The sequence below is a fragment of the Sceloporus occidentalis genome, unplaced genomic scaffold, assembly GCF_023333645.1.
Source record: "Sceloporus occidentalis isolate IW3139 unplaced genomic scaffold, rSceOcc1.0.p SCAF_8, whole genome shotgun sequence".
Taxonomy (NCBI): Eukaryota; Metazoa; Chordata; class Lepidosauria; order Squamata; family Phrynosomatidae; genus Sceloporus; species Sceloporus occidentalis.
In genome coordinates, this window is record NW_028316988.1 from 51,312,110 (window position 1) to 51,331,942 (window position 19,833).

Here is a 19,833-nt window from a genome sequence, read left to right on the forward strand (position 1 = left end):
CTCACCTTTTAATTCAACAAATAACTGCCCCAGAAGTGATGTATGAGAACAGTCTCTGTGGTTCATTAATAAAAAGCCTTTTCAAAGCCTTAAAGTAAACTCTTCAACTATTACTATCTCCCATCTGTTTGCGTGCTAATTAGCTCAAAGGTAGCAGATCAATCACATGGTACTGTCTTTGTAATATTAATTACTCCTCCCCTCTGCACATTAATTATTACCCTGCCACTTTGAAGAGGGGAAAGCCAGTACAGTTAAGCAAAGCATAACAGAAAAACGTATAATAGGGTGTAAAAGAGAAAACATATCCACCAAAGAGATTTATTATCTTTATATCCAGGACACTGTTGGACCTTTGGTGTGGAATATACCGCCCTGATTATTATTCTCCTCCAGTGCTTTTCAAGATGAATACTGCTTTTGTTAAACAAAAAAGTTTGAAGGCTTGAGTCAAATGTTATTGACATTTTTTGTCTTGTCTCATTCACTTTAAAAATGATTAGTTTATGGGAAAGGGTAGGACGTTAGATCTGTGATACAAAGAAAGAGGCATCAGAAATTTGTATCACTGCAGTTCCAAATGGAATCTGCCTCATGCCCGCCATTCACCAATGGCATTAATAGTCTGATTAGAAACAGCAGAGGTATAGAGTGGAGTGGGGAGGATTCCAGATGTAAATGCAGCAAGGGAGAAAGTTCAATGCCCCCCCTTTTCTCATGTTACGGTTTTTTACACCAAGTGTTGCTATTTGAAAGTTCTGAAAGCCTCAACTATTTTGTTCTGATGTGAAAAGCTTTGAGCCCTATGTTGTCTTTGAACTAGCACACTAAGTACATCTGAGGGAAGTTTGCACACCTGTTTAACAACCCCACATCCATTCCTTATATCTCACAACAGTCTTTTCTTCCTTCTGCTCAGAATCACATAAGGAGGTGGTATTTCTAGTAGCAGGTCCAGCTGTTTAACTATGCTTCCAAGTTAATGCTTGCCTGCCGAACTGGAGGCTCAAATTGGCTTGGGAGATTAAACCGTTTGTATGTATGTACAGTCACCCTTCCTAACTCATGGATCTGAGATCCATGCCCTCGATTTTGTGTGGTGGGGTGACCTCCGTTGTTTGTAATAGTGCGCGCACCCAGGCCATACGTTCTATTCAAGCCTATGAGGCTTGGCAACACGCAAGCTTCCATTTTCGTGGGGTGGGTGGATGGGAGGGTCCGGAACAGATCCCCTGTGCAAATGCAGGGCCATCTGTATTTACTATCCTGCCTTTCTGCCAATATGGAATCCAAAGTGGCTTACAATAACAGTTAAAATAAAATAGCTAAAACAATATGTAGTGCAAACATTTCAAAAACATCTAAGGGGGGAAAAGGTGAGTCTAAACCACTGGCCAGCTTCTCCCACCTCTCAAGTTATTTACTGCTTTGCTCAGCAATAGATGAGACGTGTCAACAACACTTACCTGTCAGAGTACGTATTATAAGTCTCAAAGTGACTTTGCAAATGTTACAGATGGAATACTTCCTACTATGTCTGAATTAAAAGGACGAGAAAAGGATCTTCACAAAGACACATACAGTTCCATAGAGTTTTTTGTTGCAACTTGCAAGTGTTTGCTTTATCTGACAAAACAAATTATCTCAGAGGAGTTTTATGTCAATTCCTTTGTTTTCATTTGCATCTAAACCAACTGCTGTGGTATGTTTTGTAGACGCTATGCTTGCATTAAATAATTCCACAATTACTATTTATTTTAAAATTCAAGACCTGAGAATTGCCTTGCTGGATCAATACAAATTTCAAGATCAGCCCCCTGAAATTGTATGGTAAGTAAAAACAAAAACAAATCATCTAAATATATGTAATAATGCTTTTTTAAAGGCATTTATTAGATCTGATGCCATCTCTTACTCTCCTTTCTCAACTGCATTTTCACCACTTTAAAAGCTCTGTTGAAATATTTGCATGCATCAGTTACACAAACAAAATACAAAATTTGTAGCCTGACTAACAATGAAATGCAATCTAAAGTTAAAGCAGAAGCAGAACAGGACCCAGTTATGAGCAGAGAATGGAAAATTACTTTTAAAATTACTTTTAAAAAAAGTAATTTGTTATGTATTGATTTACACAATCCCACAAAAGTTAATTCATTTTTGAGAGCATGACAATGTGTCAAGAGGCTGAGGACTGCATTGCTTGTTGCATAATTGTCACTTTTCATGAAAAACTACATCTGAAAATGTAAGAAAATGCCCTAACATTTGAAAAATATAATTACTTATGATGTTTTAACTTCATGTTCTTACCATGAAAATAGATCCCACATTTTGTGAATGTTTCTTTGCAACTGCTTGTATGCTCATGATTGTAGAAGTGTCATATCTTCATTGATCTGGTTCAAAAGTAACATTCCCACATGCCAAAGACAATTATTTGGACATTTCTATTTGGATCTATCATCTGAATCTCAAAATAAAGCTGAGCAAACAGACATAAGTCAAATATGTTACATTTGCGGCAAAATGTTTCAGTCGAAGGCAGAAATATTATTTGTTCACTTTTCTTGCTTCAGTCGCTGCAAAAGACATCTAGTTTCTATCAGTTTAAGTTCTCATGATGCTGGTAATATTGGATGTACATATGCATCTTCTGAAGCAAACAAGACAAGGCACAGCAAACTTACTTGATTCTGGATCCGAATTGCCATCTCCCTCTGTCCGGCTGTTGGGTGACGTCTGTTCATAGTACTCTTCTTGTGGAAAACCAACGGGTAATGGATGTGATGTACTTGTAGTGCTGCTGGGTTCATGGTCTCCAAGCCCACTGTCGCTGCAACTTTCCTGTGAACCATCGGGCAGATGAAATGTAACCCGGCGCTGTGACTGAAAAAGAGAAAAGAAAATCACAGAGTTCTAGTAATGTTCCCCAAAAAACTAGTGGTGACTACATCCAAATGGCATGAATACAGTGCGCCCACATTATACGTGGCTTTGAGCATATGTGCAAAGTCGCACAGGACGCAAGGGGCAACACGTCCCATTCAGATGAATGGGGCGTGCACCGCCACACCACCACATGCACGAGCCCCATTCACTTGAATGGGGCTTGAGCATACACAGTATTTGGCTTACATAGGGGGCTCTGGAACAGATCCCCCGCATAAGCCAAGGGCGCACTGAATATTAAATCAATAAAAAGGAAGGGCATGGTCTCTATCCATGGTAGCTGTGTAGATACTGCAAGCTTCTTTCCCTGTCATTTCACCTTCACCTAACTTCCTTATTAACATTCTAAACCTGGGGCCAAAATAAGATACAGCTTTTACATAAACAGAAATCCTGAGGCATCAGATGTTTTTCTATCAGATTTACGAGACCACAGATTCATTGCTCATTTCTGTAAATTCCAGAGGTTTGAGTGGGATGTGTTTTTGATGCTGATCCAAATACAATCCAAATGCTGAAAATTACAGTATCAGATGTACAATCTACTAAAGCAAAATGAAAACAACCCCCCATAAAATTGGAAAATGAAAAGTGAAGAATGAAATATGCTTAAAAGATTAACCATTTATTTTACATTTTTAATGAAATTGCAAACAGTAACAACAACAACATTTATTTATAATACTTTTTCCACCAATGGGCAGTACATCAGAACATATACAATAAATGAATGATAAAACACCACATTAACTAGTTGTCAAAATGTAACTTAAAAGCCACCAAGCTGTGATTTCCCTGAATATCTGCAAATATTGTTGCAGTAATTGCAAACAAGACATTAATACAATTTAGTCCAAAGCAGAAGTTTAACTTCTGTCATGTTTATTTTTAACATTATTTCCTCAAGATATTACAATTTGAGTTTATATGATTACAAAATATCTCTAGACTCTGGCTATTTCCCTTTTTTCCCCTTAAGGAAGGGAATAGAGCTCCCTAAGGCCCATTACAGATGGGTGTAAAGTACATCCCCAGGACATACTAGGATTAGGGAAGGGAGTCCATTCCGGATGCCCTAACCCTAGTACGTCCTGGGGACGTACAAAATGGCGGCGCCCTATACACATGGGCGCTGCCATGGGGACATCACCACCGTGCCACCTCCAAATGGGGTGGCGCAGAAGTGACGTCCTGGCGCCGTGTGAGGGCTCCTGGGGCACTCTTTTCGTGGTGCCGGAAGGAGCTCCATTTTGGAGCTCCTTCCATGATTTGCATCGCTGGCGCAGCCTCTACACGGCTGCGCCAGCAACACAAATGAGAAAGGGGCCAAGTGGCCCCTTTCTCTTTATCCCTGCCCCCATCAGGTGTACTTGGGGCATGAAGCCCCAAGGACACCCCTTTCCAAGCTGCGGGAAAGCAGCCTTTTGCTGCTTCCCTATGGCCTGGAAAGCGGCGGATCGGGGCCTCAGAGGCTGCCACTGTAACACGGTCTGTAACACGCCTAAGTCTTTCTTCATAAGCTTCTTTTTCCTCAGGATGGACGCCGCACGGTCTGATGGCTGTAGCATCCGTCCGGAGGGAAAAAGTTCAGTGACAGACTTTTGGGGTGGTCTGTTTCACGCCAAAGTTTGGTTACCAGTACTGCAAAATAGCAAAATCAGCATTCAGAAAATGGAAATGAGAAACCACCCATGGTCAGGGGCTTTCCCAGAAGACAATGGCCCGGGACAGACCTCTCATCATGTGCGAGGGGCGACACTTCCAAATGCCCCTTGCCCCTCGCATGTGACGAGGGTGTCAAAATAGCAGCGCACTGTAGATATGGGCGCTGCCATTTTGACGCAATGGACGATTAGCATCTGCACGTCACGGTGCCATTGTGATGTTGCGAGTGTGCCATTGGTGCACTGTGGCGTCACAATGACACTGCAAAAGGAACCCGCTTTTTGCAGGTTCTTTTTGCTGCGCAAGGAAGCCACACGGTTTGTCCACTGCAGCTTCCTCGTGCAGCAAAACAAGGCGCAGGCAGACTGCCCTTTTTGGGCGGTCTGCACCCCAACATAGATCACTAATCCTCTTTGCATATCCTCCCACCCTGAGGCCCTGCCATCATCAACAGAACAATACACAGATTAACATGGGACAGTATACACACACACACACTCTTCCAGGTCAGCATTCTCTAAAGATGCCAGCCACAGATGCTGGAGAAATGTCAGGAATAAACTCTTCTAGAACATTGCCACATAGCCCAAAAAACCCAGCCATGAAAGCCTTTGACTTCACATCAGGCCCCTCTTACTTACCAAAAAGCACTAGGCCTAATTCATTATTACTCAGTCTTCTTAAATCTGTTTTAGCAGTTTTCTTATGTTGTGAAACCTCTGAAGATGCCACACACAGTAGGAAGGTGGTCTTCACTACATCTTTCATTGTTTGTGAAACTGATCAAAGGTTGATTTCAATGATTTATGAGAAGAAGCCAAAAGGATCACCTCTGGAGCATTGTAATTCTCTTTCATGCCAAAAATCATAACATGTTTGATGTGTTAATAATCACTTTCTCTTAACAACATCTACCAATTAAACTATCATCTTTCACACTTATCAACATCAGAAAAGAGCCATAGAACTGAAATAAAAGAACAAATAAAAAGAAAGGGAGAATATAGCAAAATTTAAAGTGTCACAAATATTTAATTCAGCTTTTGAAAGGCAGTTATTGTATGCTAACTAGATGCCAAAATATAACTTAAAAGTAGCTTTTAAAATTTAATGTGTGTGTGATATTTCACACTGACATGTGATGAATTTGAAACTGCTCATGAAAGATACACTGCTAAGTGTAGCCTCATTTGCGAATTGCATTGCCAGGGTTAAATAAATGTATTTATTCAATTTTCTTGTTTTTGTAGTCAAAATTATAGAAAAAAAGTGTCAATTGATTTTAAAAAAACATATTTTAAAAATTTAGAACATATTACTCTGCCTCTTCTCAAAAAGAGCGTATTCTGTTTTTAGTGTTGTTAAAAAAAAAAGCACCACTGTCAATTTGGATAAATTGAAGCACAGGAATTTATGTTGGTTCCAATCCAGTTCTGTGCAGAGTTCATGTTTTGTTTTTATCAGAAAAATCCTGGGACATGAGTTTTTGAAAGCACATGGATGCCCTGACTAACTTGGCTGGTCACAAGACACCTCTTCACCCCAGGCTTTGAAATCTGCTCAGTTGTATCTGCTGTGTTGTTGCATTGCCAGGAAGATAACTGTGAGAAGGGGCTTTACACGTATATGATAGCCTCCTGGTATCCAGTTGGACTTGGTTCCAGCGCACCCCATGGATAGTCAAACCCATGGATGCTCAAAACCCATTCAGTGGCATAGTAAAATGGTATCCCCTTTATAAAATGGCAAAATCAAAATTTGGTTTTTGGAATTTATGTATATTTTCAAGCCATGGATGGTTGAATCCAAGGATAAAAAATCCATGGTTATGGAGAGCCGACTGTATATCCTGATCAGGAATCCTTAATGAGTCCTATATGTATAAGTCTGCAAGAACATAAGGCCCATATCTTACTAAGGTTGAGTCATGGGATGTTGTGCATGTTGAGTTTAAACTTTTTACAATTTTATGTATTCATTGATATTTCTCAAATGTAGATGTCTTGGACTGAATGAATTCTATCTCTCTGTTCCTATAGACTCTTCCATAATTCTAGTGACTAACCAAGTTTTGAAGCCAGAGTATATCTGTGCTGAATTGCAATGTGATGCATTTTTAAAGGAATTACTCAAATTTCTAAATTTCCTCATATTTAGTCTATAAAGAACTTAAAACAAACAAACAGATTGCTAGGGGGGGAGCAGAACCAGTATTCATCCATACAGGCCTTGATTTTTTATTGTTTAACTCTTGAAAATCTGGGTTTGAATCCATGTGTATTCAATCATTTGAAATGCTAAATTAGGGTTACTACTATAGCTTTGAAGAACATTCACAATTTTTCTCTTTTTAGACAAAAGAGGTTGCCTTAACATGTTGAGAATGTATCTTAGGAAATTATTCTTACACACAAAAGTTCTCTCAAATCTGCCAGAAAAGACAGAGTTGTTTTGATTTCTAGTTTCTTATTTCTGCCCAATTCATGTGAGGAGGTACAGCATGCCCTTGGCTTATGCGGGGGATCTGTTCTGCGCCCCCCACGTAAGCCGAATTCTGCGCATGCTCAAGCCCCATCGGAATGAATGGGGCACGTGCAAGTGGTGGCGCGGTGGCACATGTGCACCATTCATTCCAATGGGACATGCCACCCTTTGCGCCCCACACACTCCCACACGCCTCTACGCAGGTTTGAGTGTACGTATATGACGCACTGTATATCTTAACTTGCCTTTTTTAAAATCTGAGAGAACCCTCATCTAGGGAAGATTAAGTATAGTCCTTTCTAGGCTAGCAAATAAATTTAGGCCCGTTCCACATGGGCCAAAAGTACATGCGCGGCATGTACTAGGGTTAGAAAGGGGCGTCCTTTCCAGATGCACCTAATCCTAGAACGTGCGGAGCACTACAAAATGGTGGTGCCCATTCTACATGGGCGCCGCCATCTTGACGTAGCGGACGCTTAGCGTCCGCATGTCATGGCACAGTAATGATGTCTCAAGTGCGCCATTGGCGCCTTGCTGCATCATTACCGTGTCGCAAAAAGAAGCCGCTTTTTGCAGCTTCTTTTTGCTGCACGGAGGAGTCATGCGATTTGGCCGCTGAGGCTCCTCTGCACAGCAAATGAGGGCGCTTTACAGACCGCCCTTTTGGGCGGTCAGGAAAGTGCCTTAGTTGATTTATTCATTTCTAAATAAATTGCCTGCATATATATTCAGGATAGAAAGAACATGAACTGGGGAAAAAATCAAATGTGGAAGAAAGCAAAACTTAAAGATCAGTTCCACCCCCACAGCCCACTGTAAACTGGGCTCCAAGGAGATTAGGGGCAGTCTCCATAAATTCTAAGATATAGCCTGGTTTTGTTGGCTGGGTTAAAAGAACAGACAATTAAATGGTTTTAGATTTGATACAGATCAGAATTCAAAATATAACAGCTATTTGAAAAAGAAATACAGTGGATCCTTGTTATACGCTGGGGTTTGGTTCCAAGATCCCCTGTGGATAACAATATCCGTGGATGCTCAAGTCCCATTAAATATAATGACATAGCAAAATGGTGTCCCTTATAAAAAAAGGAAAATCAAGGTTTGGTATCGGAAATTTATACATATATTTTTAACATTTTCAAACCATGGATGCTTGAATCCATGTATAAAAAAATCTGTGTATAAGAAGGGCCAATTGTACAAAACACATATATTTGTTATGAATTAGTATAACATGGTGTGAAACAGACAGGCAATATTACATGGCTTCCAGTGGGTGGAAAGTGGAATGAAGCCACACTCTGGAGGTAAAATTGGAGCTTAACCCGGAAAATGTGCATTTACACACGTGCATGTAAACATCCTGATGCTAGTGTGGGCCTGCAGCAAAGCAAAAAGAAAAAAAGAAAAAGAAAGTGTGACAACTCCAATGGATTTATTTGCAACATACACAAACCAGACAGTCCAACAGGGGGCATGGGGTGAAGGGGGGTGAAGGGGGCATGTATATGCTTTGCCAATGTATCACTTGCACATCTGTACCACTTCTACAGGTGAAGCATCACATGGGTCTGTAGCAGTGGTATAGGTGTGCAAGTGATACATTGGCAAAGACATAAATGCCCCCTTCACCCCATGCCCCCTGTTGGACTGTCTGTTGCACTTAAATCTATTGGGGTTGTCCAATGCTGCAGGCCCACACTGTGGGGCTAATCAAAGGGGCAGACGGCATCTGGGCAGGATGTAGGAGATACTTGGAGGTTGCAGGCTGTGTGCTTGTGCAACAGTGCATATGCATAGTGGGGAAGCAACAAAAAAAATTGCCCAGTAGCATGGCTTGACACCACATAATATGGTCAGGCCATGTGTATTTGGCTTACCTTAGGAGCAGGCGATGCAGAAAGTGGCGTTTCAACCTGCTTTTGGAAAAAGGAGGATAGAGCCACTTTTTCCTGCCCATCTGCTATGGACCAAAGTGAGTGTTTACTCAACACTATACATCTATTCTGGCCACATTGAGGAAAATCTTTTTTAAAAAAAATAAAATAAAAGCTAATGTGCAATGCAGTTTACACAGAAATAAAAGCTGCTATGTTATTGGATTAGCTGCATAGTATGCATGTTTAGGACTGCAGGGTAACTTGCCCTGTCATTTCTCAGAAGTATTCTTTTAATCAACACCTGTTGTTCATAACTGGAGTTTGGGGTTCAAGTTGAAGGGACCTTCACTTTCAGTTTTCTCCCTGTATAAGCAGAACAGTGTGAAATTGCATTTTACAACTGTGCTGTATTATTTATAAGCTTTTAAAAGCATTAGGTTTTAAAATTAGATTTTTCAATTGCATTTCAAACAGGCCCCTTTCCCCTTTCCCCATGTGTGTAAACAGATTTGCAATGGCATACGTTATTGCAATACCTTATTCATTGTCCTCTGTACCCTCATTTTATACAGTAACACTCCAGGTTAGATCCTTAAGTGCCTGTGTGATGAAGCAATAGGAGTCCAGGGGATTTAGAACATATTAGAAACAGCTGATCAAAAATCAGTTTGGTCTTTCCCACTCTCTCTTTCCTCTGCCTGTCATTTTTCATTTAAAGGTTACAGTCTTTTGCAGCTATATTCAGGGGCACAATTCCATAGATGATCACATTGATATACTCAACATAAAGTTAAGCGTATTCTCATTTTTCGCAGATTTTTCATCCTTCTTTTGAAGTTGGGACAAAGGAAAATACCCTTTTAAAGCATTCCATGTCAGTGGATTTTGTTGGGTTCAATTTGCCTGACACATTATTTACTAGATCCCTGATAGGCATGTATACTCAGATCATGTATGAATTCATTCTTGTATTCTGAAGAGCATACTTAGTAACACTTTCCACTTCAGAAGCAAGCAGCTGAAGACTATTCTGAAGCCACAGAGCACAAGCTGGTGCAAATGAGAACAACAAAAGGCTTGCCCAGGGTGAGGTGGGCTTTTATAGGCCCATTGGCAACATTGCTACACAAAACATATCATGACATCACTGCATTTCACCTCTTCCAGCGAGGAGTACAAAACAGTGTCACTCCTGAAGCCATCAAGCATGATTCAGGCCCACACTCAACAATAATTTCATGAACCTGCATTCAGATGTTTGTTTTTTAAACAACAACAACAACAAACAAACAATTCACCAGCTTCCAATATGGGAGTTTTGTGATATTTTCTGACACCATGGGGTTTTCTATCTGATGGAGCTATTTGAGGAGTTAAATTTATATATAAATTAAGAGGACCGTAACACTCTGGAGGGCAGTTATTGTTAGGAACAGACCATACATTATTGAGAACCATCCAAATAACCAACCATTTTCTACCTCTTCCTAAAAATAAGGGTGTTGAACAACACCAGCAACAAGAAATGCTGCAAGGCAGGGAGGGAGTCAACCACCAACTGAAGCAAGAAGAAAATAAAAGGTGCTGGTGGTATGAGATTCATTGCTTAACGGTATAGAAAACCCTGGAAAAAATGAATCAGGGAGTGTGCTGTCTCCTTGTTGTACATATTTAGGATATCACGGACAACTTGCCAAAGCTCATCAAGTACATAGGTGAGTACTATGGAAACTAAAGACATTGTGAAGAACATATTCGATCAGATCAGCTTTGAGTATGAAGCTCTGGGGAGGATGGTAAAGGGCTTATGGGCACAGATGGTATTCTTGCCAATTCTACCAGTGAAGGACTCACACAGGGATAGGAAGATACTACAAGTGGCTGTGTAAGTGGTGTAGATTAGAGGTTTGACTTCTGGGACCATGGACTTCTCAGTCAAAAGACTACTGGCTACAGATGGGTTGCATGTCATGAGGACCAGGAGAATGTCTTTGACAAAAACATAGTGAGTCTAAACAAGAGAGCTTTAAACTAAATCCTGGAGGGATTTGGAGATAATAGCTCAAACACCTATTCAAAAGCAAGCTCTGGACACAACTCTCTGGAATTTTACAGAAGATGATGAAGAGGATGCGAACCATAGTAAACTTGAAGTATAATAATATAAATTGTGAAGAAACAAGGTTTTAGATGTCTACACACTAATGCACAGAGCTTGGGAAACAAACAAAATGAGCTCAAAGTCCTAGTTCAGGATGGTACATATGATTTCACAGGTATAACTGATAGGATGACTCCCATTACTGAATTCCATAGCACTGAGACCTAACAGTTAAAGTGGTGTCAGTCTGGATTATTTTTGCAATGTTGATTTAGCTCTAGTTAACCTAAATGAGTTAGGTTCTGCAGAGCCAGATGAACTGTGTTCCATTGTATTGAAGGAACTTGCTGATGTATTCAAATCACCAATTGACAACATTGTAAAAGAAATCTTGGAGAACAGCTGAGGTGCCAGGAGATTGGGGACAAGCAAACATTGTACGTCTCTTCAAAACTAGCAAAATGAAATAAGATAGAATAAAATAAAAGTTCCAGAAAACTACAGGTCAGCCAACAGGCCTCAATATCAGGAAAATATTAAAACCAATTTTACAGGAGTCCATATGTAAGTATTTTGATGACAATGCAGTGAACAATTGTAACCAGTTTTATCTTTTTTAAAAAATCGTGTCACTAGTTTAGTAGATGGTGGGAATGCTGTGGATGTCATTTGTCTGGAATTCAGTAAAGCATTTGATAAGGTCGCCTGTGATATTTTGATTAGCAAACTGACTCAGTATGGAATAAATAGAAACACCATCAGATAGATCCATAGTAGATTAAAAAACTGGTCTTACAGAGTTGTCATCAGTGACTGTGCTTTAAACTGGAAGGAAGTCTGAAGTCAAGTGCTTCAGAGTTCTGTCCTGGGACCAATACACTTCAATATTTTTATCAGTGATTTAAATGATGGGGTGGAGTGAATCCTTATCAAATCTGACAGTGATACAAAACTGGGAGAGGAAGCAATGGAAGACAGAAACAGAATTCAAAAGGACCTTAGTAAACTAGAAAACTAATACATTGAAATTCCACAGAGACAAATGCAAAATCCTGTGTTTAGGAGACAAAAGTTAAATGCACAGGTACTCGATGGGGACATACTTGTTTCAGTAGTACTGTATGTGAAAAGGACCTTGGGATTATTGTTGATCATAAACTAAACAGAAGACAGTAGCATGGTGCTGCAGCAAAGAAAACAAATGCTATCTTAGCCTGCATTATTAGAAGCACAGTTGAGGGAAGTAATAGTCTTCATATATTCCTCATCTAGAACACATCCTTCTTTTTTTTTGGGGGGGGAGGGGGTTGTTTTATGAAGACAAATTGGAGTGGTTGCAGAAAACAGCAACAAAGATGATAAGAGGTATGGCCAAAAAAACCCATGTATGAGGAGAGATTGAAGGAGCAGGGAATGCTCAGTTTGGTGAAGAGGACTGAGAGGTGTGTCATGTCTGCACTCTTGTGGCTACATCCATGACATTTTCTGGACCAGAGTGCTTTGTGCTCTGACGTTAGGTCTATGGTTCTAATGTGATAATTTTACAAACACAATTAAGGCCCGTTACACACAGGCAGGAAAGTACGCGCAGAGCGCGTACTAGGGTTAAGGCGGGGTGGTGCTTCCGCACTGCCCTAACCCTAGTGCGCGCTGCGCGTGCACAAAATGGCAGCAGCCGTTCTGCACGGCTGCCGTCATCGATATGTCACGGCCGCACCGCCTCCAAACGAGGCAGCGCGGTTGTGATGTATTGGGGTCGCGGCAGGGTGCCTAGGGTGCCCTTTCCACGACCCTGGAAGGAGCTCCGTTTCGGAGCTCCTTCCTGGTTTGGTTCGCTGGGCGCAGCCTTCAGACGGCTGCGCCCAGCAGACCAAAGGAGAAAGGGGCCAAACGGCCTCTTTCTCCTTCTCCCCGCCGCCGCGGGGTGTCCTTGGGGCTTGAAGCCCCAAGGACACCCCTTTCCAGGCTGCAGGGAAGGGGCCTTTTACCACTTCCCCACAGCCCAGAAAGTGGCGGATCGGGGCCTCAGTGGCTGCCGCTCTGGCCGCTGAGGCCCCGATCTGGCGGGGGAAGGTGCGTCTACAGGCCGCCCCAAAGGGGCGGTCTGTAACGCGCCTAAGTTATTATCAAGTCCTTTGGGATACTAATTTCAGAAATCCAGGTTTGAGTAGTTAAAACTCAGAAAACCTTTATTAAGAATCTATAGATCCAATGTAGTGACATTTATTGTCAGAATAGAAGAGATTCCACCTCAACATTATGAAGAATGTCCTCACAGTAAGAGCTGTTTGACAGTAGAACACACTCCCTCGGAGTGCGGTGGGCTCTCTTTCTCTGTTGGCTTTTAAACAGAGGCTGGATGGCCATCTGTCTGGAGGGCTTCAATTGTATATTCCTGCATGGCAGGGGTTAGACTGGATGACCCTTGTGGTCTCTTCCAACTCTATGATTCTATGACCAGCAAGTGTTAGCATTGGCTAATTAAACTGCACACAGTTTCAAAATACAGGCCAGCTTATTTCTTATTTGTTACAATTAATAAACATATTTTCCCCTCTTGTTCTCATACTGCCCTTTCCATGTCATTGCAGCCAGATTCTCTTCACTGAAACAGCGTTAAACAGACTTGACTCACACTTGCCTCCTTCCCACTGTTATGTCACCATCTGTGTCTCACCAATAGCCTTTTCTACTGCATAACCCATCATGCTAACCTCCCATTTTTATGGCAAGCAAGATGCATATGCAACTCCTTAGAGTCATCATATTAAAATGACATTAATTTTTTTCATAGTGTACAATCATTTGAAAACATAACAATACAGTTAAAAAACAGCACACAAATACTCCATAAAATTACTCCCTGAAACCAATTAGTTGCTCAGTGTCTGTCTGAATTAAATTATCTTTCCTTGCTGGTAAAAGGGTTGCAGAGAGACGGGTGGAAGACAGAATTCAGCATTTGGGAACAGCTGCTGAGAAGACTCTTTCTTGTGTCTTCACCAGATGGGTCTGTGCTGGTGGTGGACCGAAGACAAAGGTCATCTCCAAGCATTTTTAACACTGGCAGGTTCATACAGGGAGATAATGATAGTGTGGGTGTAAGCCATATAAGGCTTTATATATCATAACTGTGTTTGGAAATTAGCAGGTAGTAGTTTCAACAAGAAAGTTTTATATCCCCTCTAATTCTATGACCTGAGCCACTAATATCCAAGGCCCTTAAATACTGAGGGAATCTTGTCCCAAACCAAACAAAAATTACTGGGGAAAAACATACTTTGTGGATGCTACTCACACAAGTGTTACTCTCAGGTTGTATACACACTGCAAAAATAATCCAAATTGACACCACTTTAACTTCCATGGCTCAATGCTATGGAATTCTGAGATTTGTAGTTTTGTGAGACATTTTGTCTTTTCTGTCAGAGAGCTCTGTTGCCATCTGGAGAGCCAACACCTTGCTTTTGGGAGAGAGAAGTGGCCATCTTAGACAGCAAGTAGTAGGTGTAGGAAGTTGTACAAAGCTTTTAAAGGACAGAGCTGTATTTATCAACCAGCCTCATCTGTACCAGTGTTCAGATAAGATTCCACTGCCACTTTGATCAGCTTTTGTACAGGGGATAAGGGTACCATCTTATGTTTTGTCTCAGGTAGCCACATGCTCTGGAGGCAGCCATAATTATAAGCCAACTTTGAGATTATGGTCTGAAACAGATGGTCACATAGGGGCAGCTTGAAGCTGCCATTGCCCAAGATGCCACAGGACCATGGCAAGCACATGCCAAGGTCCCAAAGGCACTCTCCGCCACTGGCCCAAATATGAATGGAAAAGATCCACTTTTTTTTGGGCTGGGTTTGACCGCCCTGGAAGCAGCTTCAGCGTGGCTTCCATGAATCTTGGGGGTGTGCGTTGTCTAATGGCCATGCCCCCAAGCTGTGTGGAAGCCGGCTTTTTCGGCCCATTTGTTTGGGCCCTATGTGACTAAAAAGTGAAGTATGCTTGTGTCTGTGTAGTATGCAAATAAGAATAGATCTTAATGAGAAGTTAATCATTTCAATGGAATATACATTTAAAATAAAATTAGCAATTACACCATAAGATTTGGGAGATAGCAGAAGCTGATTCACAAAACCCATTTTGATTAAAAATATATGGTTATCAGAAAATCCACCCCATTTTTTCTGAGCTGGTACAATATACTTCTGGAAAGTATGTCATGCTTGAATGCTTTCCTACAGCTTTTGAAATCCATTCTGTGCTGTCCAAGCCACCAGCTGATTTACATTCCACTATTGTTAAGAGTTCAGTGTCAGTAGAAGTGCCCTTATTTCTTCACAATTAAAGGCTGTAAATCTACTCGTACAACAAAAATCTGTCTCCTTCACAACTGCATGCCCCTCCAGGGATACTGAGAGCAAACAGAAAACATCAAGTGACTTGGAGATAAAAGAGTTGCTGATACCAATCAATACCTCACCTTCCACTCCAACAAAATGTGGACCTCCAAATGTATTAGTTTGCAAAGTTCTTTGTCAGTGCCAACAGTACACGGTTGCACCTCTCAGAAAGCCTTTTGCAGTATCTCTTGGGACAGGATGTCAATCAGATTTGGTTTTTCATTTATATAAAAGAGTCTTCACATGGAGGAAATGGTTTTAAAGGAGCAAAGCAAACATAAGTCAGGCAAGATACTGTGATCTCATACCTTCTTTCTTCATGATTAACACTCCCTATTTTTAAATGTATTTACTGTAAATGTTATTATCCCACTTATCTCACAGTATGCACACTCGTGTACAGGTACATGGGGAAGATACCATTTAATATTGGTAGTAAAGACAGTTCTTAACACCAGATGCAAGGTCTCATCAAGAGAGATTTCTACTTTTGATCTCATCATTTTGTGCAGACACCATTTTAAAACATCTGTTGTCCTCGATAATATCAAAGTGTGTATTTGAGCATCCAGTTAACTTTAAAATATACACATTTGTTGAAAAGAATTAAATTTATCAAGCTGTATAAGTATTTATAATGATCTACAGACAAAAGTCACAGTATATCATGAAAGCATACATAAATGGCCCCAGATTTTAGACCATACCATATAACTAGAAAACTGGGAAAGAGGCTGGAATAAAAGCCTAAAATTCTCAAGAAGTTACAACCTAAAATATAATTTTAATAAGTTGTTTTACAGGTGGCACCTGACACCAGATAGAATGGCCAAAGTTTCAAAAAATATAAACAGCAATTGCTGGAAGTGCAAAGAAGAGAATGGCCTCTTTCAGGCAGGATGGAGCTCTGCCTTTTTTTTTTAGCAAGACATAAACCACAGCCTCTACCCTCAGCAAGTTCCCATCTAGCTTTTTTAATAAGACAGGAAAGGTATGTGGTAGGTCTTATATCTCCAGGAATACTGTCCACATCCTCATTTTGCACAAATCCATTGTCACTGGACAAGCAGGGACCAAAGTTACATCCACTGGATCTGTATCAAAGTCAGAGGGGAGCTGAGTGATTTTTATCTGCAAAGTGCCAGTTAGTTGTTCACAGTCAGCTGTCAAGTTCTCTTTATTTCCCTCTCTTGGGCCCTGTGTGTAAAAGACCCCTGACCATTCAAAACAGCTCTGCTAACCATCTCACTCCAGACGCAGTAGAAGCAGAGAAAAAGTTTGCCTTTGCTGCCTGTATTGCCACATAACAATGGCGGTGCCGTATACACGGGGCGCCATCATTGTTACAGCACCGTGTCGTACTAGAGTTAGGGACTGTGCGGTTGCGTGAAGTCTCCCTGGAAGTCAAAATGATCAAATTGAGGCTATCCTATATTGGCTACATCATGAGAAGACACAATTGATTAGACAATAATATCAGGAAAGGTAGAAAACAGTAGAATAAAGGAAGACTGCATGCCAGATGGATAGATTCAGTCCTGAATTTGCAGGAACTAAGCAGAGCAGTGGAGGACAGGAGGTCTTGGAGATTTCTCATACACAAGTTCACTATAAGTCGGGGGTGACTCAGGGGCAATTAACAACAACAACAACAACAACAACAACAGGGGAGACAACTGACATATTTGACATAATTTAGAGGTGAAAACGAGAGCTACCAAAGGGCACAGTTTTAAAGTATGAATGTTAAAGTGCACACAAAAGCTCAAGCAAGCTATGGGCTAACTAGGATTTCGGTTTATTAGACATACAGGAATATATGACAGCAAATTTAATTCATTCTGCAGCTTTAAAATGACTGCTGTATATCATGCTCCTGGAGATGATTTACCTTAGTAGTTCCTGAAAAATGCATTGAATGCCACATCTAGAAATTTGGGTTTTGTTTTTGTTCTACACACAGTAAGCATCCAGATTAATTTATTTTGCTTCCATTTCAAAGCCTTTTTCTTCAAAGATACAAAGGCACAACAATGAAAAAAAGAAGAAGCAATTACTTGTCATGGGTCATGGAATCTTAGCACCTTTATGGTTAACTCAAAGTCTGCAAATGAAGTTTGACAGACTGGGTCAAGACAATTTCAAAACAAGAGATAACACTGCAGTGCCTAATTTTATTTTTATTATTTTGTTGACTTGAATTTATACATCATTTGACTTCTAAACTGCTCTGATGAAAGACTTCCACTGCTTTCTGTAAGCTCAACAACTTAATTTGGCATGATATTTTCAGAACCTGAGTGATATGAGAAAAAACAAATTGATTTCAGATATAATTTGAATTCCTGGTCTTATTGCTTTGGAGGCATAATGTTGACAAAGAAATATAGATTGGAACCCTGTATCAGCTTATAGTTAACTAAGTATTTAACTAAATAGTTTCTCCTGGCCCAAAGCCCCAAACCTGATGGAAATATCATTCAGCCATACTCAGATCATGAAGAACATGCCCCCTTCTCCCCATACCGCCTTCTCTCCTGTGGAGGTAAGTTATTGTATCAAAATCATGACTAAATAGCCACTGTGAATATGAAACATTTACAGTTAGTCACAATTTTGTCAGTTACCCTTTGTGGAAATTGTGAAATGCTATGCTAAAACAAATTCAGCAAGTATTGATTTATACTATGATTGTGCATGCAAGCGTTAAGAGAAAGGAACACTACTTCTGATGTTGGTTTATTGGGGTGGAAGCTGCTGCAGCATATACATCTCCTGGGTCACTCTAATGATACTGGAAGATCTATTTGACAGATAAGATTATATATCTCCTTTCAGGCCAGTGCCAGCCTTTCTAAAATTGGGAAATATTTTATGAGCCTGTACTTCAAGAGAAGCCCTTCCGTATTCTCACCAGCCTCACAGGTGTAGACATAAGAAAGGGCATTTTCAATTACTGTTTCCAAGTTAAAGGTCAGTGACTGTGAACCTTTTAGAGGCTGAGTGCCCAAACTGCAACCCAAAACCCACTTATCTATTGCAAAGTGCCATGTCCCTCTGGCTTTCTAGCAACAAACTCTGGCAAACTCTGTGCTGGGGCGATGGCACATGTGCCCACAAAGAGGGCTCTGAGTGCCACCTCTGGCACGCGTGCCATAGGTTCGCCATCACTGTTATAGGTCCTCCTTTGTAGGCTAGGTTGGTCCTGCCTTCTTGCCTTCCTACCTGTAGGCAAAGATCTTTTTTTTTCTTCAGTCAAGCTGTTGCCTTCCATGGTATTGAAGTGGTATATCTGCTCAAGGTTCTAGTCCAAACTTTAAAGTTGCTATCTAATGTAATGAAGGTATTTCAGGGACAAGATAGAGCATGGTGAATCCCTTAAAATTCAGGTTAAAATTGAGAGTAGATTCACCATCTACTCACCAGCATGAAAGCTACCAGATGAACTTAGGCTTTGGTAACTGATTCCTCCCACATTGCTGTTAGGAAATGAGAGAGACTAATGGATTTATCTAGGAGGGCAATCACATTTTCCAGCAAATATTGAGCTGAAAAAATATTTTACTTTTACCTGTCTGATGCATTTTTAAATGAATACAGGCTCTTGATGGGCCAGACATTTGAGCATTGGACTACGACTATACAAACCAGAGTTTGGGTCCATGGTCAGCCATGGAACCCACCGGATAATTTTGGGCAAGTCACATTATCTCAGCCTCAGAGAGACAAACCTTGCCAAGAAAACCTCACGATAGATTTGCCTTGTGTTACCATAAAATGGAAACAACTCGAAGGTACACAACAACAACAATTTCTAATTTAGTGAGACAGTGCATGAGGTGGGTGCTGCATTCTGCCATGAACCTCTGTGTTATCTTGTGGTTTAGAAATTACTAGAGTAAGCAAAAGAAATAAAAACTATTTATTCAGTACAATATAAACAATGTAGATCATGCCAGATGCCTTTATTAATATTGCTTCGGCTAAGGGATCTTAAAAGCTGGATAAACACTACCTTTCTAACTTTTGTCTTTTTCACTTGTGAACTATAAACATAAGGTATATCTGCTGTGTTCATCTACTTTATTTTTTATTGACTCCCTGATGCCACCAACAGGAACAAGGTAAAATGGGGAGAAAGGTATCCCAGAACAAATGCCAGTTGAAAAGATGCACTGCCTGTTGCCCTTATTCAAGGATACTCTGTCAGTGAAAAGAATAAAAGATTCATTGCCTTCTACTAAGCCAGTCTTCTACAAACCTTCCAATGTTTTGTACTATAACTCCCAAGATTCCTGACCACTGCTTACAATTGTTGGGACTGATGGGAACTACAGTCCAAAATTC

General features: G+C 40.7%; 1 protein-coding gene across 3 annotated transcripts in view; it reads right to left on the reverse strand.

Moving 5' to 3' along the window:
* The window catches only part of PCDH11X (protocadherin 11 X-linked), a 560,187-nt gene that overhangs the window by 70,802 nt on the left and 469,552 nt on the right, over nucleotides 1–19,833 (reverse strand). For all 3 annotated transcript variants that reach the window (XM_089536702.1, XM_089536700.1, XM_089536701.1), the window contains exon 6: nucleotides 2,691–2,889. In XM_089536702.1, coding sequence (XP_089392828.1) covers nucleotides 2,691–2,889 — 199 coding nt within the window. The remainder of the gene's footprint in view (nucleotides 1–2,690; nucleotides 2,890–19,833) is intronic.